Here is a 23518-nt window from a genome sequence, read left to right on the forward strand (position 1 = left end):
TGTGCGGAGAGGCGGGACTTCCGGCACGGCCCTTGGCCCAGTTTCCGGCGTCTTCAAGCAGCTGCTCCGGCGCGTTTTTCCGCCCCGGCGTGTTTTTTCCCCCCCGGCAAGGACACTGCGGAGCGGAGCTTCTGTGCTGACTTCTCTGCTAGCGGGGCGTTTGCCTTTGCCGAGGACGCCGTGCGGAACCCGGTGAGGAGCCGCACCGGGACAGGCGAGCGCCCGCCTTTCGGGAGGCTGCATTTCTTTGAGCTGGCTGGGGACATACCGGTTGGGTTTCTAGGCCACCACCCTCCTGGGGCCCGGACCAACCGAGCGCTCGCTCTGTGAGGATTGCCCACCCCTCGCGGCCCTCGGCGCGGCGCCACAACGCGTGCGCGGCGCGGGGCGAGCCGCACTTCCGCCAGGTTTTGCGTGCGCGGCGCGGATGGTGACTCTGGGGTGTTAGTCCTTCACCCGAACGTGCCCCTGAACTGTATTTCGAAGCCGGCGTCCCTTCGGGTCAGTCTGCTGTTTGCCAGGTGCTGGAAGTTGCGATGGGGGAGGGTGCGTGACCAGTCTTGAGGCCCCTTCCCACCCGGGAGAAGGAGGGGATTGCAGTTGAGTTAGTGTTGAAAGAGCCTTGTTCGTGGAATCCTTCCAGTTATGGAGGCCGGGATACATGAGTTAAACTAATTAAAAACTCTATTGAACGATCAGTAGTACAGGGGGAAAGCCAACAGCCCTTTGACTAACAGGGCTCCAAGGATGGAACAGAGTGAGGAGTGTAGCAATGGAGCACGCTGGGGAGTCCTGGCCCAGCCTTGGGAGAAAAGGAGTTGGGCTCAGGAAGGACAGGAAGTGATGTTTGTCTGAGACCCAGGGACTGAAGGAATTGGTCAGGGAAAGGGAGGATGTAGGCGACAGGGGTGGTAGAATTCAGGGAGCAAAAATGGTTTCAGACAAAAGTCCAGTGATGAGGGAGGTAACGTATAGGACTGGTGGGCGACTGCAGTGCCTTTGAACTTTGGTGCAGGAGTAGACACAAACGAGTTGGAGAGGTAAACCAGGGCTCTGGACACCAGTGTACATTGTTCATATTTTATCCTGGGCGCAGTGGGGAGTGACTGCATAATAACATTTGTTGAGTGCATGCAGTGTGGTACCAGACTTTTTCACTGGAAGAAAAGAGAATTTGTACTCTCCAGGGGGTGAGTATAAATATGTCCAGAGACATATTCAGAAGAGCCCCAGCCTCCCAGGAGAAAATTTATATTGAAGTCTGTTTTAAATATTTATGCACGTTCTTAATGATAGGCCACAGTATATCCTTATTTTGGTATAAAATGTTTTTTCATATCCTCAAATTATACTAATGCTTTAGGACTGTATCCTATTTATCCTGTGATTTTTGTAGCCCTTGGCACATCCATCATGTCCCCCCTGCCAGCACACACACACACCCAATACGCATATATGACCTATAACCCAGCCTTTCTATGTGTGGAACACTGTTCACAATATATGTATTACTTCCTTTAATCTTCCAGTCAACCATTAGAGGTGTTATTCTTTCTACTTTAGAAATGAAGAAACTCAGGCTGAGAGGTTAAGAAAATTGCCCGCGTGCACACAGCTAGTGAGTACAAATCCAGGCATGCACAACTCTTTAGTTCTTGTACTTAACCACTGCACTGTTGCATTTCAAAAAATGGATTTGGAACTAGAAATAGAAGAGTCGAAGCAGAGAGGACATTTAGGAAGTTGTTCAAATAGGCTAGATGAGAGATGATGATTTCAAAACTAAGATAGTTTTAGTAACAGTGAAGAGAAGTGAGTGGATTCAGGACTGTACAGGAGGTAGCACTGACATGATTTGATTTGGCCCTTGACTGGTTGGGAAGAAGACTTGGGAGAGTGGTGGGTACATCTACATTGATGGTGCTGCCATTCGCTCATAAGGATTGCAGGATGAAGAGCAGCTTAGAGGGTAACAAGGACTTGGATTGAGATGCCCCTGGAATATTGAAGGGGAGATGTTCTCTGAAGTATCTTGAAGAGTTCCTTTTGGAATGAGAGAGAATTTACTTTTCTTCTTTGCATTGAATATGTACCAATATCAATTGTTTATGACTTTCTAAAGTATATCCCACATAACTTGTTCAAGCCATGCGAGATGGTGGGACGTGGACTCTATAAACAAACATGGACCAGCTTTGAAGCCTTTTCAATTTTCTGGGGTGATACTAATAGTTTACAATTACAGTTTATCAAGTACTAAGTTGTAGTTCTGGTAACAAGTATTGTAAAGATTTAGACAAGAAAAGAGATCATGGCAGAAGTGGTAAAGGCCTGTAGTGGGGCTAACTGAAGAAGTATATTTTGAGGTTTGAGTGGTACACCTCAGTTATGTTCTTATAGGCCTCAATCACTCTCAGATAAGCTCTATAAGAATATTTTAGAGTTTAAAAGGTATGTTCTTTGGAACTGATGAAAGCGCTTTGGTAACATTAAGTCTCTGTGGACCCTTCAATAAAGATTAGGATTATCAATATTTTTATGACTGTTTAGTGGTTCTAGTTGGACAGTTTTTTTCTTTTTTTGAACAGTACAATTCTTTTGTTGTTTTTCTAGTCTTGTTTATATTTTATTCTTTAATCACCTTTGGAGTTAACTTTTTTTTTTTCTGGCCGGGCCGCATGGCTTTTGGGATCTTAGTTCCTGGACCAGGGATTGAACCCAGGCCCCAGCAGTGAAAGCACCAAGTCCCAACAACTGGACCGCTAGGGAATTCTGAACGGTGTTAACATTTTTTTAATTGAATATTAGGTGCCTCTCATAAAAGTTGGGTTTTGAGAAAAGAGATTTTAGGTTCTTCTGTATGTAAAAATAATGCTTTGTCTACATTTTGCATAGCCTTACCTTTTGTGGTGCAGTGTATTTTAAATTAAAGAATCCTTTGTCACACATCCAAATAGAGTCGCTAGCAACAGTCTAGTCTTTTGAGTAACAAACTGTTTCCCCTCTCAGGCAGGTAATAGTTGATGCTATTGTTGATGTAATCCTCCATTTCAAGGTCATAGTAAAGATCAGAAATCGAATAACATATGAGGATTGTTATAAAAGAAAGGATTTTGCAGTGGCATCTTGATTAACTAGAGCTCTTAATATCTTTTTTTTTTTTTTTTTTTTTTTTTGCCTCTGCACTCTCCCCCCATCCCCCGGCAGATTCATTATAAAAGGCAAACAGAACCAGGGATTTATTTTAAAATCAAAATACTTGATGAGGGTTATACTGATGTATAATGATTGGACTAATTTAGTTTTTTATAAAATTAAATATATGAGAAATGACTGACTAAAACATAACAAGACTAATTTTTATTGTGAAGTATGTCATCTACACAAGAGTATGCAAAACATATGTAAATTTTAAATAATTATAATAAAAAACACCTGTGCACTCACTGTCTAGGTCAAGAAGACCTTAGAGGTATCCTTGTGCTGGTTTGTATCATCCTCCTGGTTTGTATCTCCTCCCCATCGCCTGGAGGAATCACTATCCTCACTCTTGTGTTAATCATTCCCTTGCTTCTCTTTCCAGTTTTATCACCTATGTGTGCTATAATATGGAACCATGTGGTATGTAGTCTTTTGTGACTTGATTCTTTCACAATGTAAAAGATTTTGGAGGGTTACCTAGGATGATGTAACTGTAGTTCATTCATTTCCACTGCCTTTCGCATTCTGTGTATGAATATACCACAATTTATTTGTCCATTTTTCTGTTGATAGACATTTGTATTGTTTCCAGTTCTGGCTTTTACAAACAGTGCTGCTTTGGACATTTTTGTTTGTATTTAATGGTAGAGTATGAAAGACTCTCTCAAGAATATAGTACCTGGGAGTGGAACTGCTGGGTTATAGAGCATAGTGACTCCAAACCAGTTTCCAAAATGATTGTACTGTTTTATTGTCTCACTAGCAGTGTAAGGGAGTTGCCTTTTTTTTTTTAACATCTTTATTGGAGTATAATTGCTTTACAATGTTGTATTACTTTCTGCTGTATAACAAAGTGAATCAGCTATACGTATATATATATATATCCCCATATCCCCTCCCTCTTGCATCTCCTTCTCACCTTCCCTATCGCACCACTTTAGGTGGTCACAAAGCAGAGAGCTGATCTCCCTGTGCTGTGCGGCTGCTTCTCACTAGCTATTTATTTTACATTTGGTAGTGTATATATGTCCGTGCCACTCTCTCACTTCGTCACAGCTTACCCTTCCTCTTCCCCGTATCCTCAAGTCCATTCTCTATGTCTGTGTCTTTATTCCTGTCATGCCCCTAGGTTCTTCAGAACCTTTTTTTTTTTTTTTTAATTTTTATTTATTTATTTTTGGCTGCATTGGGTCTTCGTTGCTGCATGGGGGCTTTCTCTAGTTGTGGCGAGCAGAGGCTACTCTTCATTGCGGTGCTCGGGCTTCTTATTGCAGTGGCTTCTCGTTGTAGAGCACAGGCTCTAGGTGCACAGGCTCAGTAGTTGTGGCTCGCGGGCTCCAAAGCACCAGCTCAGTAGTTGCAGCGCACGGGCTTAGTTGCTCAGCGGCATGTGGGACCTTCCCGGACCAGGGCTGGAACCCATGTCCCCTGCATTGGCAGGTGGATTCTTAACCACCGTGCCACCAGGAAAGCCCCAGAACCATTTTTTTTTTTTTTTTTTAGATTCCATATATATGTGTTAGCATACGGTATTTGTTTTTCTCTTTCTGACTTACTTCACTGTGTATGACAGACTCTAGGTCCATCAACCTCACTACAAATAACTCAATTTCGTTTCTTTTTATGGCTGAGTAATATTCCATTGTGTATATGTGCTACATCCTCTTTATCTGTTCATCTGTCAATGGACACTTAGGCTGCTTCCTGGCTATTGTAAATAGAGCTGCAATGAACATTTTGGTACATGACTCTTTGAATTATGGTTTTCTCAGGGTATATGCCCAGTAGTGGGATTGCTGGGTCATATGGTAGTTCTATTTTTAGTTTTTTAAGGAACCTCCATACTGTTCTCCATAGTGGCTGTATCAATTTACATTCCCACCAGCAGTGCAAGAGGATTCCCTTTTCTCCACACCCTCTCCAGCATTTATTGTTTGTAGATGTTTTGATGATGGCCATTCTGACTGGTGTGAGGTGATACCTCACTGTAGTTTTGATTTGCATTTCTCTAATGATTAGTGATGTTGAGCATCCTTTCCTGTGTTTGTTGGCAATCTGTATATCTTCTTTGGAGAAATGTCTATTTAGGTCTTCTGCCCATTTTTGGATTGAGTTGTTTGTTTTTTTGATATTGAGCTGCAGGAGCTGCTTATATATTTTGGAGATTAAACCTTTGTCAGTTGCTTCATTTGCAAAAATATTCTCCCATTCTGAGGGTTGTCTTTTCGTCTTGTTTATGGCTTCCTTTGCTGTGCAAAAGCTTTTAAGTTTCATTAGGTCCAATATGTTTATTTTTGTTTTTATTTCCATTTCTCTAGGAGGTGGATCACAAAGGATCTTGCTGTGATTTACGTCATAGAGTGTTCTACCTATGTTTTCCTCTAAGAGTTTTATAGTGTCTGGGCCTTACATTTAGGTCTTTAATCCATTTTGAGTTTATTTTTGTCTATGGTGTTAGGCAGTGTTCTAATTTCATTCTTTTACATGTAGCTGTCCAGTTTTCCCAGCACCACTTATTCAAGAGGCTAGGGAGTTGCTGTTGAAAACCTTTGATATTTTCTGACTTTTAAATTTTGCCAGTCTTTTTTGTTGTAGTGATCTCATTCTGCTTTAAATTTGCATATCTTTGATTACCAGTGAGTTTTGAACATCTTCATTTGTTTATATGCTCGTTTGTAAAGGATATGTTGATGGTTATTCATTTGTTTCAGATTTGTTCCTTGTTAAAGGCTATATTGAGATCCTGTGCCATTTTTCTATTGGGTTGTTTGTCTTTTTCTTAATATTTACATTTTATGTTTCCTGGATTCTGATCCTTTCTCACATGTGCTGCAAATTTTGTTTTTCATTCTGTATATTTCTACTCTTTCTCTCTTTACAGTACTTTTGAAATATCTGTCTTTTCCTTTGTTCCTTTATGCTTTTTATATCATAAGAAAGCCATTCCTACCCTCAAATCATAAAGATACTCTCCTATCTAAAAGTTTTACAGTTTTGCCTTAAACATATAGTTGTTTAATCTTCCTGGGGAAAAAATGTGTATGAGGTATGATATAGGAGTCCAATTCCACTTTTTTCTTCTATGATAGTCAATTGTTCTAACACCATTTTTCTTTCTTCACTGATCTCAAACACTATCTCTATCATATATCAAGTTTCCACACACTGGTTGGGGTAGGGGGTGGGGTTGGGGTCCTTTTTTGGGTTCCCTGTTCTGTTCCATTGACTTTGTATTTTTATGTGCTAATACCATAACATCTTAGTTAATTACAATACCTGATTAATTGTTTGGATATTAGGGAAAGCAAGGCTCCCATTTTCTTTCTCTTCAATCTTGGCTGAAGTGTCTTGGCTATTTGCACTGGTATGTAAGTTTAAGAATCAGCTTATCAAGTTCCACAAAACCCTTTTTGGGATATTGATTGGAATTGCTTTGAATCTGTTGATCATTAAAGGGGAAAACTTGTATCTTTGTAGTATTGGATCCTTTAATAGATCTATCTATATATTTGTCTTCTGTGTGTCTTTCATTATAGTTTTATAATTTTGCCATAGAAGTGTTGACTTCTTTTGTTAGACTTTCCTGGTAACTGTATACTACTGTAAGTGGTATCTTTTTTAAAATTAGTTTTCTAATTATTTGTGACAGTGATTTTTTTTATATTAATTGCTATACTTTTTTACTTTGTTAATCTGTTTTAGATTCTTGAATTTTTTGTATATACAGTCAAATCATCTATGAATAATGATAGTTTTGTGTATTCTTTCCAATCCTTATACCTTCTTTTTCTTGCCTTACTGCACTAGCTAAGGTATCGTTTGCAGTGTTAAATAGAAGTGGTGAAAGTAACATCCTTGTGTTATTCCCTATCTCAGTACTTTCAGTATATTACTGAGAAGTGATACCATAGTATAAAGTATAAGTTACACACTGTTAAATATCAGTATATTACTGATAAATCTAATGTTGGCTATATATAGGCTTTTTGTAGATACTCTTTTATCAACTTAAAGAAGTTCCATGGCTCAATATAGTAATGATCTCAGTCTCCCAATATTGCTCTATAGATTCAGTGCAATTCTAGTCAGAATCCCAAAAGGGGGGTTTTGGTGTTTGTTTTGATGGAAAATAACAGGCATCAGCATGGATGAATCTCAGAAATATAAATGTTGAGCAGAACATGAAAGTTGCAAGATTATGACTTCATTTTTATAAAGTTAAAAGACATTAAAGCTGTGTGACAGGTAAAAATATAAAGAAAAGCAAGAAAATGATTATCACAGAGTTCATTATGTTAATTACTTCTGGGAGGTAGGACAGGAATGTAATTGAAGGGCCTCATATAGGACCCTCAGCAGTATTGGCAGTGTTCTAATCTTAAACTAGGGACTGGCTAAACACACAAGTTTCATTTTTTATATTACTATTATTATTAGGTATGAAAACATCTTTCTTTTGCCTTCAGCCCATTTTTAAGAGAGATCTTTATAAAATTTATTTTCCTCCAAAAGTTGAAAATTTGTAAAAATATTGCAATGAAAACCATATACCTTTCATCAAAATTCACTGATTGTTAATATTTTGCTATATTTGTTTTATGTTTCTCTGATGCATTGCACTTATTTGTCATGTCTAATTTAAAACAGTTCCCCAGCCCCTTCTTTGTTTTTTATGACATTGATATTTTTTAAAAATTCAAGCTAGTTGTTTATACAATTTGGAATTGTCTCATGTTTCCCTCATGATTGATTTGTGTTAAACAGTTTTGGCAAATTCTGCAAAGGCAGGATGACTACAATTGTCTTCTCAGGAAGCACATAATGTCAGTTTCTCTCATTATTAATGGTGTTACTTTGATCATTTGGTTAAGGGGGTATCTGGTTGTTTTCTCCACTGTAAAAGTATCTTTTCTCCTTTGTAGTTAGTGGAGAATCTTAATTTGTGGGTGATTATTTGAGCCTGAGTGATTAAACAGTTAACCCTTGAATAGTGTGGGTTTGAACTGCATGGCTCCACTTATACTTGGATATTTTTCAGTAGTAGATACTATGGTGCTACACAGTCACTGGTTGGTTGAATCCAAGGATGCAGACGAACCCTGGATGTGGAGGGTGAACTCCTAGTTATGCGTGAATTAACCCCTGCATTGTTCAAGGGTCAACTGTACTATTCCCCAACAATTTTTCATCCAGTGTTTTTATCATGTGTTATTCATTTCTGTTATTTTTTCTTTTTGGTGCCCCAGATTTGGCTAGTTGGAACCCCTGGTTCATGTGTCCTTTTGTCCACCTGTGATCTGGTAAAACAATATTTTGGCTCACCTTGTATTTTGGCTGACCCAGTCCAGGTTTTGTTTAGTGCACTTTAGCTGCCCTCATAGCTGTTGGAGTCTTGTTGCTTCTTGTTCCTTTTAGTGGGCGGTGCTAAGAAATATATATGTATTTAAATTGCAAATTCATAACGTCACCTCTGATTCCAAACCAACACAGTGTTCTTCCTGTCCTCCCATTCCATGTTTATAGTTCTTTTCTTCCATTTAAGAACCCTAATTTTTTTAAACATCAACAATATTTATACTGATTTTCTCAGTCCTATAACATGCACAGAATTATTTTGGAGCTCATACCATTACCAACAACAAACCTACTAAGTAAAGTTCAAGATTTCCTTGCAGTTCTTTTGTCCTTTGCATATATCCTATGGCAGGGCTAGAGTCAGCACTCTGCAGAAGTTGTCTTAGCTTAGTTTGTGTTTGTATTCCATTTTAGGGCTGGTTTTGTTTAAGTTGAATATATAAACGATTAACATGGTTCAAAGTCAAAACTAAGCTCAGGCAAGTTAGTAACTTCTCAGTGTCTCAATTTCCTCCTCTGTAGGATTGCTGAGAAGTTTCAGTGATGTAGTAAAGACTACAGAGTGTTTAGCACAGTGCAGAACACCTACAGCATCCAATAAATATGAGCTGTTCTTATTTCCCTTCTTTCTTTATGAATTCCTCCCAGTCGCTTCTCTTGCTTTTTACTTTTCCTGGTCTGTGACCCCAGGCTGTGCGTGGGGTGGGGTAGGTGGGCAGGTGGAGGGAGGTACCTGTTACACAGGGATGAGTAGGAAGGAAGAGGGCACATCCTTTATGTTCCTACTATTTGCTTATCACTGCCAGGCATTCTCCTTAACTCAGCGAACCCTCACATCCCTGCAGGGTCTTTATAAGTATTCTTCCTCTTATACAGACGAAGAAATGGAGGCTTAGGATGATGAATGCTCTTGCCCAAGGTTACTCAGCTAATCCTGGACCCTGGACCTACCTCACCCTCACCACCTGGCTCTGCTTCCCCCACCTTCTGCATCTCTCTCACTTAGGATCCAAGTTCTAGCTCACTGAAGGGAAACCCCACTCAGATTTGAGGAGCACATATAAGGAACAGAGCAGGCCTGGATCGAGCCCGAACACCGTCTCTATGCCTTCCTCCCTCTGTATCCCTCCCCAGTCTGGACCATGCTGACAGCTGACCCTGTGGGAAAATGCAGTTCTCTCCAGTATGCCCAGTGGCAAGTCCTTTATGCATGCTAATCAGCAGCTAGCACTTGCCAGCAATTGGCTACAGTTCTGGGTTTAGTCTGGGTTTATTTTTTGTATTTATACCTTGTGTGCAGAGATAGCTGACTTGGAGTAGGAGCGGGGTCTGGAAAATAAGAGGAGCAAAGGAGCTAAAAGCTAGAAGCTGGGAGGGAATTCAGGGGTCATCTTTGCTACCCCTCTGCCTCCTGACAGGACTACACCTAGGGGAGAGCAACATTTAAAAGGGTAACACTGGGCAATTTGGAGTACTACTGGCAGCTTTGGGAGATGGACCCAGCAGGGACTAGCAGGCCGATGTTGAAGAAGAGAAAATCGGGGCGGGCGGGTAGTGGTATGTGATACACTGATTCTTTCATCCCAGATTGCCCAACTGTAGGCAGTAAAGTTTGAGGATTTGGGACTTCCCTGGTGGTCCAGTGGTTAAGACTTCACCTTCTAACGCAGGGATGCAGGTTCAGTCCCTGGTTGGGAAGCTAAGATGCCTCGCGGCCAAAAAACAAAAACAAAAACAAAAAAGATTGAGGCCTCATCTTGCCTCCCTGCCCCACATATTGAAGAGAAACTTAAAACCAGAGAAGGCACTAGACCAAGATCACACAGTGAATTTGAGGCAGAACCAGGACCAACACCTGGGCCTGGTGACTGCCAGCCCTGAGCTCTCACAGTGACATCTCAGGGAGCTAGCTAGGAGAGAGAGGTCTTCCCCTCCATCCACCATGTGTCCCATGGATGTCATAAACCACCTGAGAACTCCCTGGTAGAATTCTCTACAAATTCTTGTTCACTGACTACTTATATCTCCCCTGGTTCTTTCCCCCTTTTCTCTCTGCTTCTCACTTTAAAGAAGATGGCTCTTCCAGCTCTGCTGTCATATCAGGGCTTGACATAGTAAGTGCTCAGTACACATTTGCCCTAAGAAGATACAATGAATGGGGCAACTTGGCAACATCCTTGTAGTGGTGAAGATTAGCACATGCCCTCAGACTAAGGAAGACCCCAGAGAAATGTTCACACACGGCCACCAAGAGACATGCAGAAGGATGTTCATAGAGGCGCTCTTCACTATAATAAAATGTGCAAAACTACCTAAGTCTTCATGATCAGGAGAACAGAAAAGATAAATTGTGTTTTCACGCAATGGAATACCACACAGCAGTGAAAAACGAATGACCTATATCTACATGTGTTAACATGCCTACATCTCACAAACAGTGTGGAGTGGTAAAGCAAGTCATGAAGTGTCTGTAGAAGAACAGTATTACAAAGCTTTCAGCACATCAAAATCAGGAAAGTAGTAACCTTGGGGAGGGGGAGAAGAGGAATCAGATCAGAGAGGGTATGCAGAGGACTCCAACTCCTTCAGTGATGTTTTATTTTTGAAGCTGAATGATAGGTAAAAGGGGTTGTATTATCCTTGATACCTTTTATATGTCTGAAATATTTTATTCTAAAAATTTTTTAATGGAAAAAAGAATAAGTTTTTAAAAACTAAAAATGAAGTCCCATCCTATTCTCTTTAGCTTCCACAGTATTCTTACCCACTCCCTTATTATCTTTAAACCACAGGTATACCTTGTACTCTACTGTATATATGATATAGCTCATAATAAACATATTTTAAAGGGAAAATATGCAAAAGGAAAGTCAGACATTGTAGGGTAAGGAAAACATCTCCTGACTAAAGTTGCTGTGTAACTTGAAATTTCCTCCTCACTGAACAGTATAAATACTGGTAGCTCTTTGGCCATATATGCTGCTTCAGGATATAGCAATGGAGATGGGCGATTAGAACATTTCATTGTATATAACCAGAGAGGAAAAAGATTTTGTCAGTGATTTAGGGCTCCCTTCCATCCACCCATTCTTCAGAGTACATTTTCTCATATTTAAAAATAAATGCATGAATTGTTCCACGAAGAGTTATTTTAAGAAACCTGAAGTAAATAGTAACCTCCTTTTTTAACATTTTCCTTCCTATGGTTTTAATTTAAGACTGAAAAAAAAAATCCTAACCATTATAAAAGTATTATGGATCAAATTTGGATTTTTGATTTTTAAAAAACTTTTTTTCTAAAAGGAAGGCAGCTTAACACTAAGTATCTTTCTAGATAGGAATGATATTTTCAAGACTTACCAGTTTTTAATTGTCCATTGTTTCCTAAACTGTATTTTTAATTTCATTTGCTCTTTCTTAGGGAATGAAGGATGGCAGCACGCCGTGCATTAAAAGCTGTTTTGGTGGATCTCAGTGGCACACTTCACATTGAAGATACAGCTGTGCCAGGCGCACAGGAAGCTCTTCAAAGGCAAGCTATCCTCCACGTTCAGCTGACAAATATGTTTGTAGGTGCTGTTTTACCAAGGCAGATCATTAGCTGAATGGATGGCCTTAAGGTGGCATTTCACCAGTTTACCATATATACAGCTAAGCCTTTGGCTTAGCTAGAAGATGTATGCATTGTAATATATTCCACACATTGTTCTCTAAGCCTTTTGTTAGGTTTGGCCTTTTGATTTAGCCTTTTTGTTCTTTATGTGTATCTTTTTCTAAGTCAGTAGTGTAAATTTGGGAATGAAAACTTGAGACTGAAATGTGGAGTAAGTAGCATTGGAAAAGTCACAAATGAATCCTGGAATCACAAAATGAAACACACACATATACAAAGCCATAGTTCCACACACTCTTCTTCAGCTAAGATCTAACACTGAGTGTGCAGCTGCTCAAATAAAATTTAATTAAGGAACTTGAAATTTTAAAATTATTTCCATTAACTAAACTTAATGCTTTTGAAGGTTAGAGATTGTCTTACATTTCTGATGCATCACCGCAAGTCTAGATACAGAATACATAATGAAAGCTTGGTAAAGTGAACTGAATGTGAATGTTTGTTCGTCAGAAAAGTACTCCTCAGTACAGCAGAACTAGTAATGTTACTAAGCATCTCATCTTCAAATAATTTAGGAGTTTTCAAAATCAACAATACTTAGCATGTGGTGCTTTATCATTTTCAAACCTTACAATATTCACATTGTATGCTGCTGTTCAGGAAATCTAGTGACTCGTATCACAGTGCCAGGTATTACGGCAAGAGATCAACACTGACTTGGCACCCTCTCAAGGAGCTTGCTCTCCATTGGGGGCTTCAATAGGTGTGAAGAGATTTTAGATCTGGTAGGTGTCATTTGGAAGCTGTTGACTTAGCCAGCAGTCATGACATTAATTTTACAGGTGGACAACAACATGTTTAAAGCCTGAAGTAAATCAGTTGGAGACGGGGACTTTCTCTTGACTCCTTGCCATGGTCTCTCTCAGACTTTCTAGGGAAAAGGATGTCTGTCGATCAGTCTCCTCTCCTGTTGGACAAGAGCTTTTACTGCTTCAAAGAGGAGCTTTCTGCTCTGGATGGAAAGAAAAATCTTATTTCTGGTGAACAATGAATGACATCTCTAAGTACATCTGTAAACTATGAGCCTGCCATTCTGGAGGGGCAGGAGCCTACAGATTGTTCTCTCACTGACACTGGTGGGTTTCCATCCCAGAGAGATTGCTATACTGTCACTGCCAGTTTTGGTTTCTGTAGAAACAGACAGACTAAGGGAAGTTGAGGGACTAGCAAAAAGAAAAGGTTTTTTAAATTCTTGTTAAAAATGATATGATCGGGGGCTTCCCTGGTGGCGCAGTAGCTGAGAGTCCGCCTGGCGATGCAGGGGACACGGGTTCGTGACCCGGTCCGGGAAGATCCCACGTGCCGCAGAGCGGCTGGGCCCGTGAGCCACGGCCGCTGAGCCTGCGTGTCCAGAGCCTGTGCACCACAACGGGAGAGGCCACAACAGTGAGAGGCCCGCGTACCGCAAAAAAAAAAAAAAAATAAGATATGATCATTTCAGTACTTAGACTTGTTCATTTTTAAGATAATAGTTACATTGAAGTATTCAATTTCTTTTGAGAGATAAACTACCAAATTTAATGTGTTTTTCAGAAAAGCTACCATACAGATATTATAGAGATAATCATGATTATAATGAACTATTTAAGTATATAAATTTATGAATGCTCTTTGAGTGAATTCTTAAAAATCTCTTTTCTGTTTTATTTGCTTGCTTATTTTAAATTGTGGATAGTGCTTTATGCCTTGTGTCTATTGGGGGCAGGTATAAGATAAAAAGCAACAGGGTATTAATATAAAAATTTTAATTGTAGGTAAATTATTTTTAGGTTAAAGCACTGTAGGACCAAGAAAATAATTTTTGTTTTGAAAGAAAGCTGGACTATCATAAATTCTTTCTCTGATATCTGATTGCCAGTTTAGGTTCCAAAAGCAGATTATGGAATCAAAAGTAGTTCAAAGGGAAAACACATTCCAGTCTGTAAAAATGGAATGTTTCTTTCTCCAAATAGTTTCTGTTTGTAAACTTAGTAGCACATTAGGGCTTAGCCAGTGTCTAATTGGCTAAGAGGAAGGAAGAACTATTGAGGTGTCCTCTGTTCTTTTAGTATAGGGGGTCAGACCCTGTCTAGGACATAGGCTGGAGTTCTTGTCACAGACCTACTGCTGCCCAGCTGTGTTCAGCTGAGCCCAGTCATTAATCCTCTAGGCCTGAGTTTTCTCATCTTCAGAAGGTTACACTAGTAGGTAATCTCTAAGGTAACTTTCACCTCTCATATTCTGTGAGTATGGTGGTTACTAAGTGTTGAGTATTTTGGTGGGTTTTTTTGTTTGTTTTTTACTTCTTTAATAAAACCCTGTAGTAAAATTCAGTTAAAGTATAGAAGGCCCTTGAAAAGGTAGACTTTACAGCCTTTGGAGATGAAGCAGTCCACAGGGTGTGGATAATCTGTAAGCAATTTTGAATAGATTATAAAACCTACTGGCCATAAAAACACTTACTCAGTGACTTACCCTTAATTTTCTGACCTTTGGCAAGTGCTACCAAATTAGGTTTTATGGAGGTGGAATGTAAAAGTTGCCTATTGACACCTGAATTTTACTTTTCCAGGTTACGTGCTACTTCTGTAATGGTTAGGTTTGTGACCAATACAACCAAGGAGAGCAAGAAAGACCTCTTGGAAAGATTGAAAAAATTGGAGTTTGATATCTCTGAAGATGAAATATTCACTTCTCTGACTGCAGCCAGAAACTTGGTAGAGCAGAAACAAGTCCGACCCATGCTGCTGGTTGATGATCGGGCCCTACCTGATTTTAAAGGTAGAAATTTGGAAAGATTTAGAAATTGGTTCTTCGTATCTGCTTATAAATCATTCTTAAAACTGAATGTTTAGAAGTATTTAGTCAGATTTCCTCTGTCAACAGTAGTTTGAATCTAAATCGGTGTTTCTCAAACCTGTTTTGACTGCACTCCAAAATAAGTGAAACTTATTACATAGAAATCCAGGATGTATGTATGTGTATTTGTATATGTTAAACAGTACTTACTTGTGAGATGTACTCTATTTTCCATTTGGTTTACTTAACTGTGATTTTGATGCTGCTTAGAGTCCTCTAGATTAGTTTCACAATCTACTAATGGATCATGGCGCACAGTTTGAAAAAACACAGGTTAAGATTTCTTTGAGTATTAGAATCGTCATTCCAGGAGCCACTGTATTAATTTGATTATATGAGATAAACCAAGGTCAACTTGTTTAAAAATAGATGTCATTCTGTATGGTGTGAAGTTTTTGCAATGACCATGAAATATTTTCAATCAAGAGAAAATAAAACTTTTCTCTTTGGAAAAATTAACAAACTGGAATAATATCCTTGTGTTATGAAGCTTTGCCACACTGCTTTTTGTAGATGATGCTCAGAGTGAAATACACAATATAGAAAAAATGGGTATAAATACATCATTATAAAACCATGTGATAGCTTTACAAATAATGATTAGAGAACTTCAGCATGGATATATAGTTAGGCAGAACCTCAAAACTTATACTATCAGGAAATATAACTGTATATCAATCAGAATTTGCAAAAAACAGAAACCAACTTTGGGTGAACTAAACAAAGTAAATTTATTAAAAGATCTGACTGCTGACAGGATATAAAATGGCACAACTCCTGCAGAGAGGAATTTGGCAGTAGCTCTCAAAATTGCATGTGAAGCAGTACTGCCTCTTGTAGGAATCTGTCTCCAAGATGCAGTGACAAAAATGTGCAAGGACATATGAAAAAGGTAGGTTGTTCATTATGACCTTACTTGTAATAACAAAAGATTGGAAACAACCCAAATGTTCATTGGAAGAGACTGATTAAAACTATGAAATGTCTGGGCTTCCCTGGTGGCGCAGTGGTTGAGAGTCCGCCTGCCGATGCAGGGGATACGGGTTCGTGCCCCGGTCCGGGAAGATCCCACATGCCGCGGAGCGGCTGGGCCCGTGAGCCATGGCCGCTGAGCCTGCGCGTCTGGAGCCTGTGCTCCGCAATGGGAGAGGCCACGACAGTGAGAGGCCCGCGTACCACAAAAAAAAAAAAAAAAAAAACTATGAAATGTCCACAAAATGGAATGCTTTGTAGCTGAAAGATAAGTAATGGCGAATTCTATATCCTGATAAGAGTGATCTTCATAGGATATATTAAGTGAAAAAACTATGGTATAGAAAACCTTACACGCTTTTTTCTGTGTAAGAAAATGAGAGGAAAATGGATATAAAGGTATTTGTCTTATATTTGTGAAAGGAAGCTGAAGGAGGAAGATAAATGAAAAACTAGTAGAAATGGTTATCTAAAGGGGGAGGGTGGGAAGAGGAGAGGTGATTTCTCTAAAAGTACGTTATTATCTAGTTTTGACTTTGGAACCATGTAAATATTTTACATATTTAAAAGACAATTGAAAAGTTAGCAACAAACCAATCCCTGAAAACCAAAAAGAGATTGAAACAAATGAACTCTATATAAAGTTGGTGACATAACCACTCAGAGAAAAGAATTACTTCAGATGACTTTAAAATTCAGTATTTTGACAGTTCATTCATGGGGGGATCAATTCTAAGGATAAAAGAACTGCAAAGAAATCTAAAACTGCATTCAGTAGTATTAGTGTTATTAGTAGTGTTGATATTATTTTGTAATTATAGATGTACTATAGGGTAAAGTAGTAGTTATGCTAGTATTATTAGTACTCCAGATTTTAAGTGTAAGTGAAAAGAGATAGAAATATAAAAATCAAATGAGGTATGTATTAATTTTGAAGTAAAAATATTATCAACTCCCTTGTTCTCTCAAAAAGTACATATTATCTAGATCTTCTACTAAAAAGGCATAGAAGCAGTGAAGCCCAGTGGTCAGACTGGTGTCTACTATGGTTTCCCACTTTAGTTTCTTGGAGAAATGGGTGATTCCAGATCTGGGCAGGCGTTGTATAAGATGAATCTGGGATAACTAATCGTTAGCAAGGAAACTATTGAAAACTAATAAGTTCATGCCTAAAGGACACTGAAGTCAATTTGAAGGGATAGTTTGAGCATCAAAAAGAATACTGATTGTAGTAGATTGCAACGCATCATACGTATAAAAAGTTCAAAATGATATTCATCCCCACAAAACTCACTGGTCACTGTGGGAAGTTGTTAGGGCAGTAACTCATTCTGAAAATGGATAAATGAAACAAGCGTTTATCCTGTCGTTCCTATTTTAACTATATAGTAACTAAACATTTGATGAGGGTAAATTCTTTATAGAAGAATTATAGCTAGTGAATGCAAAAGGAATGGCAGAATTAGAAAATCACCATTTGGCAAACCCTAGTGACAAAGTGAGAGAGTGGCATGGACATATATACACCACCAAACGTAAAATAGATAGCTAGTGGGAAGCAGCCACATAGCACAGGGAGATCAGCTCGGTGATTTGTGTCCACCTAGAGGGGTGGGATAGGGAGGATGGGAGGGAGACGCAAGGGGGAGAGGATATGGGGATATTTGCATACGTATAGCTGATTCACTTTGTTATAAAGCAGAAACTCACGCACCATTGTAAAGCAATTATTATACTCCAATAAAGATGTTAAAAAACCCTAGTGAAATAGGCAACAATATCAATAGATTTTAAACACATTAGGTGAAGAGTTGATGGGGAACTTCAAAATGGAGGAATCAGGCTGACACCACTTGAACCTATTGATCAGTCTTAACATCACTGGAAGTAGAACAAGCAGAACTCTTGTGCTTCGTGATGTGATATAATTGGAAATTCATAGCATTGCCTATAAGTACTCTTGCCTAGTAATTGAATGTGAACTTATGAAGCCTCTAGATTCAATTGCTGGTTTATAGGAAATAATAAGAGTAAAGGAATAAATTAAATAATATCACAAGCAATCAGTCAAATCCAGAATGTGGGACCTTTTCCAAGATTAATGATCTAGTTCCTCCAGTAAGTGGAGAGGAATGTTGCTGTAGAATGAGATGTAAAGCATGACAATCAGACACAATATATGGACCTTGTTGGGTGCCAATTACATATCAGATGTAAAAAGACATTTTGAGACATTTGGGGAGATTCAAATGTGGACTAGGTATTGAGTGATGAAAGAATTATTATTAACTTCGTTGGTGTAATAACGTTAAGGTGGGTTTTTTTTAGGTCTTTATCAGTTAACGATACGTACTGAAATATGAAAGGGTGAGATGATACTGGAATATACTTAAAAGACTTTTAAAAATGTAGAGAATGGTAAATAAGATTGGGAAAACGATGACTGCTGGAGCTGGGTGATGGGTACATCAGGGCTCATTATGAGCTAGTCTTTCTATTTTTTAATATTTTTTAAATGTCCATGACAAAAAGAAAAAAGACTGTAGCCCACAGAACTAACTGCCCAGGGGAGCTGGGGGTTAGCCTCAGGGGCTGTGTGCTGAGGAGCACCGTGCGACATCTAACGCAGAACTGACCCGGCGGCCTCAGTGTCCCTGCTGAACTCTGGCCTCTGCAGCTGGCCTGTTCGCCCCGGTAGCACTGGAGATTCCAGCTAGCGCTGCTGCCTCAGAATTTCCAGTGAGGTTCTCCCTGCTGCTTTATGTTCCTTGCTCCCAGTTTAAAGCCCAGGTTGGGGGTGCTTTTGATTGGCAGAACCTCTGTCTCAGGCCAGTACCCATAGCTGCAGAGGCTGGAAAATAAGTATCTGGTGTTTCCATCCTCTCAGGAGAGGGTGAGCCCTGCTCCTCACTAAGCCTTATGAGCTAGTGGATTCCCTAATTATGAAAATGGTATTCAGAAACTGGGCTGCCAAAAACAATGACAAATACATTCTATAATCCGTGTGTTTATATTTCCGAGTTAGCTGAAGTACTGCAAAACAATTTTTTATTCAGATTTTTTACTTTATTTGAAGAAAGTTTCTAGTGCAGTAGTGAGCTGGAGTTGACATGTATAAGCACAATCTCTGGTCTGGAAGAAATCTCTGTTATTTGATGTAAGACTAAACTTAAAACATCTTTGTATACATGAAAATACCCAAAGTAGATAGGTTTTTGAAGGAAATGGAAATATCTTGGCTAATATTGAATATCTTAGCCAGTGGTAGATGGAGATAATAAAAAGAACACATAAAGCTCCAACTCTTAACTGTAGCCATTGATTTTATTTTCTTCCTTTAACAAACTTTAACCAGTTACTCAATACTCATGGCTGCTGGTAAGGAGGAAATTGGAAATCTTGGGTATCTGCTCTTTCTACTTCTTCCCCTCATATTTTGGTAGAATCGATAATGAGAATGCTTAAAGGCAGGCAATAAGAGAGGCAAATAGGAATCGGCATATGGATAATGTACTGACACTTCAATCAGTTTTAATAACTGTGATGGTGAAAGTACTTGTTTGGTTCTTGTATCTAAAGTCTTGTCATCAGGTACCAAGGCCTTAAAACATGCTTTAATTATAGAATAACATTTGTGAAACTAGAAGTGGATTAGGTATTATGTAGAAAACTGTAGACCCTACAGTGCATTCCATATTTATCCTGACGGTGTTCGCCTCAGCTGTGTCACCTAGAGAGTCTAATTTCCTTGCCTGTGGTTTTCAGTCCCTCATCAGTTGCTATTGATCTGATAGCTCATAGAGAACTGTGGCTCTTCTTGTTGATTTTAATTAGTAAAGCTTTTTGAAGTTAGAAATTGTTGCTTGTTTGAGAACATCAGGTTACAAGTTTCAGCTCATATCTTCTAGTTGCTCAGCTGTAAGACCATGCAAAGGAATATACAGAAATACTAGGAGACTTTTTTTTTTTTAAAGTTATAGCTGATACTTCCAAAGTACACTGGGCAGGATAATCTCTTAAACTTCAGATTATTGCTATGGCAAACATTTTTACTTGATTGACTAAAACTACTTTATCATAAAATGTGACATTACTGTTAGTTGCATTTTTCAATAATTTTTTCTTTCCATTCCCAGGAATACAAACAAGTGATCCTAATGCTGTGGTCATAGGATTGGCACCAGAGCATTTTCATTATCAAATTCTGAATCAAGCATTCCGGTAAGTCTTTGGCTGTTTATTTTTCATGTGATCATGTACTCCCTTCTTCTCTTCTTAAGTCTTTGTCATGTAAGGTTATACATAATTTACTTTCTGGCCACCTAGATTGTAGGTGGACAGATATCTTAACAATCACTTCAAGATCAACATTAAATATTTATTACTGTCATCCTTAGTTTTTAAAAAATAATCAATATGTTAAAACATGATGATCACTGGGGTTTTCCTACTTTGTAGGATCAATATTCTGGAGCAGAAATTCATAATCAAATTGTAAATCTAAAGCTAGGAGTTTTATCTTTTATTATCCTTCCTGTGATTCTTCACTGACTATGATCTCTGAAGGAAAATAAGATCCAGGCTAATTCACCCAAAACAGTAAATGTGATTCTTCCTCAGCGAGAATCCAGGCTATCGAAAAAAGTTGGCACGTTTGACCACACTTTCAAAGAAAGTATTCGACGAGTAATAATGGTAGTCTGATCTGTGATTGTGGCAGGAGGAATGAAGAAAACGAGGTTCTGGTATTGTCAACATGACTTGATGGACAGTTGGGTCAAGGGGGTGAAGAAGAACAGTGAGTCAACATCTAGATATCTAACCTACGTGCCTGTGATAGAGAACACTCCCTGTGTGGGTTCAGGAGGTGATGAGTTTAGGGTGGGGCTCTTCGAGCTGTGGGCTATATAAAGTGGAGGGGTTCCAATAGCTGTTGGTAGAAATTGGGGAACCACAACTAACATGTAAAATGTTATAAATCTTCACTTGTGTGTGCATTTTACCTGTATGAACTTTTTACTGCTACTTCCAAAAGGCAGACTGCATACTGGTTCTCATACTTCCTAAACTAAATTGGATCAGAATTTATTCGCAAGTCTACTCTAGAGTGAGATTGTGATTTTTTTTCCCCTTGGATTTTTCATTTTTTATAGATTTTTCATTTTTCATCTTGCCTTTTGCTTCTTGTTGAACATTAAACAGTGTAATTTGCCTTTAGATTTATGACAAGTTAAGTAGTCCTACATATTGCATAGATGTACATTGAACTAACTTTAAAAAAAATTTCTTTAATAGCTTGGTAAATTTTTGGAATTTAACATCATTTTCTTACCAGTACGAAGATATTCAAGAATCATTCTAACTTACACTTGATGTAGAATTCACTTCTTGATGTATATGTTCTAAAATCAAAATGTTAAAACTCACTACAAGGTTCACACATCTGGGCACATTCTTTGATCTTGAAGATGGCTACCCTGTGTACAATCTGTGTGGCCAGAAATAGCCCTTTGGGAACAGTCACCTTTTTTCCATTTGCACATTAATTTTAGATCCTCGGTTATGAAAACTATGGCTACTGAATGTGCTTTTATTTGTGACTCTCTTAAGTTACTGTGATAGTCAAGCCTTTGTTTAAATAAAAACAAATTCACTTTTTATAATTGCTCAGTAGACATTATTTCCCAAAGATCCACTATTGTGCCAGATTGCTTGAGTATTAAAATGTCTTTGCTTCACCTACTTCAGTTTTCTACTCTAGCTTCTTGGGGGACAGGGGGACAAAGGGATTATCTCACCTGCTCCTTAAGGTTTATAACTATAACCAAAACCAGTTTTCATTTGAAATAGAGAACCTGCTATTATTTCTTACTTCCGAATTTACCCCCTGCTACATTGTATTCATTTCTGAACCACAGAATTCAAGGAGAAGGTATTGATTGATTTTAGCTGGTAATTTGGGAAAGACCTATTTAATAGGAAGTTGGGAGGTCTCTGTCTTAGATAAATACTAGACTCAGGGTAATAAAAATGTATGTTAATATAATACTGACTTTGTAATTGTTTGGATGCTGTCTAATTAGTACACTTCCCTAACCATATTGATTTTTTTAAACACTACATTTTAAAGCATTACAGTGCACTTATAAGTCAACTCTGATTTCAAACGCACTTAACAGCTGGGTGGAAAGTTAACAAAAGGATTTTAGATCTTGCCTTCTTTGTATTGTATATTGATGTCTCCACAGAGACTATGCCTTCCAACCAATGACTACAGCTGTTTGGATTGTGACATCTCAAATGCACTGCCAATTAGTTAAATTACTATTCAGGTTCTTAATGAGAGTAAACATTGGATTTTAAACCCCATTGCATAGCTGCCTTGAATACCAGCTTTAGGGGCATATTGCCCTCAGGCAGATACATCAACCTTCCACATTACATTCCTCTTATTTACTGTATTTTGAGTGGGTAGCCCCCCCTGAAATGCATAGTATGCTCTGTCTACAAAAACGTCTTCAATGTCTGAATGAAATTGAAAACACTAAATTTTAAAGAATTGATTTGGGGGAAGGATATGAACCACTTATAGGGGATAGACGTGATTTGGGCTTGGATTCTATGAAACATTCAAATCCTGAGAGCCATGGATGGCTTTTTACCTTTTACCTAATACTAAAGGGTACAAAGTGTAATATAATGAATACCCATATGCCTGTCAGTTGGTTTAAGAAATACAAGTTATCAACACGTTTGATATCCCCTGTGTATCCCTCCTCAGTTTTGTCAGCCAAGACCCAAAAGTAATCAGGATTGTGAATTTCTGTTTATCATTGTCTTGCATTTCTTTATACTTGTAACACATACGTAGGTATTTCTGGACAATATGTAGTATTATCTTGCATGTTTTATACTTTATGTGCACATTAGTTTGCTTTTCTCCCTAGAAATAATGTATGATTCATCAATATGAATACGTATAACTCCAGTTCATTATTTTCACAGTTGTAGTACTAGCTTGTAGCAAGGTCTTTTTTCATCTTCTGACCTGTTAGGAAAAAAAAAGCTTGAGCATTTTAGTAAGGGACCAATTTTAATTAAATTCTATTAGGAGAAAGCCTACCTGGGCAAGCAGATCACTTAATCTAAATGAACTTGGTATTAACAAGACTAAAAAATATCTAACCTCAAAATTAATAAGTCCTCCCGGAATAAAGATGCAAAGGTAGAGAATGGACTTGAGGACGGGACCGTGGGATAGGGTAAGCTGGAATGAAGTGAAAGAGTAGCATTGACACGACCAAATGTAAAATAGATAGCTAATGGGAAGCAGCTGCATAGCACAAGATCAGCTGGGTGCTTTGTGACCACGTAGAGGAGTGGGATAGGGAGGGTGGGAGGGAGGCACAAGAGGGAGGAGATATGGGGATATATGTATACGTATAGCTGATTCATTTTGTTATACAGCAAAAACTAACA

General features: G+C 38.6%; 1 protein-coding gene across 3 annotated transcripts in view; it reads left to right on the plus strand.

Annotated features, from left to right (window-relative positions):
* Nucleotides 1–23518, plus strand: part of HDHD2 (haloacid dehalogenase like hydrolase domain containing 2) — a 34159-nt gene continuing 10641 nt past the window's right edge. The window contains exons 1-4 of one of the 3 annotated variants that reach the window (XM_059041011.2): nucleotides 1–192; nucleotides 11978–12088; nucleotides 14781–14989; nucleotides 20176–20260. In XM_059041011.2, coding sequence (XP_058896994.1) covers nucleotides 11988–12088; nucleotides 14781–14989; nucleotides 20176–20260 — 395 coding nt within the window. In that variant the 5' untranslated portion in view covers nucleotides 1–192; nucleotides 11978–11987. Of the gene's footprint in view, nucleotides 522–11977; nucleotides 12089–14780; nucleotides 14990–20175; nucleotides 20261–23518 lie in introns of all 3 variants that reach the window. The other 2 variants (XM_067015985.1, XM_067015984.1) reach the window with 2 other exon arrangements.

Source organism: Kogia breviceps, chromosome 15 (assembly GCF_026419965.1).
Source record: "Kogia breviceps isolate mKogBre1 chromosome 15, mKogBre1 haplotype 1, whole genome shotgun sequence".
NCBI lineage: Eukaryota > Metazoa > Chordata > Mammalia > Artiodactyla > Physeteridae > Kogia > Kogia breviceps.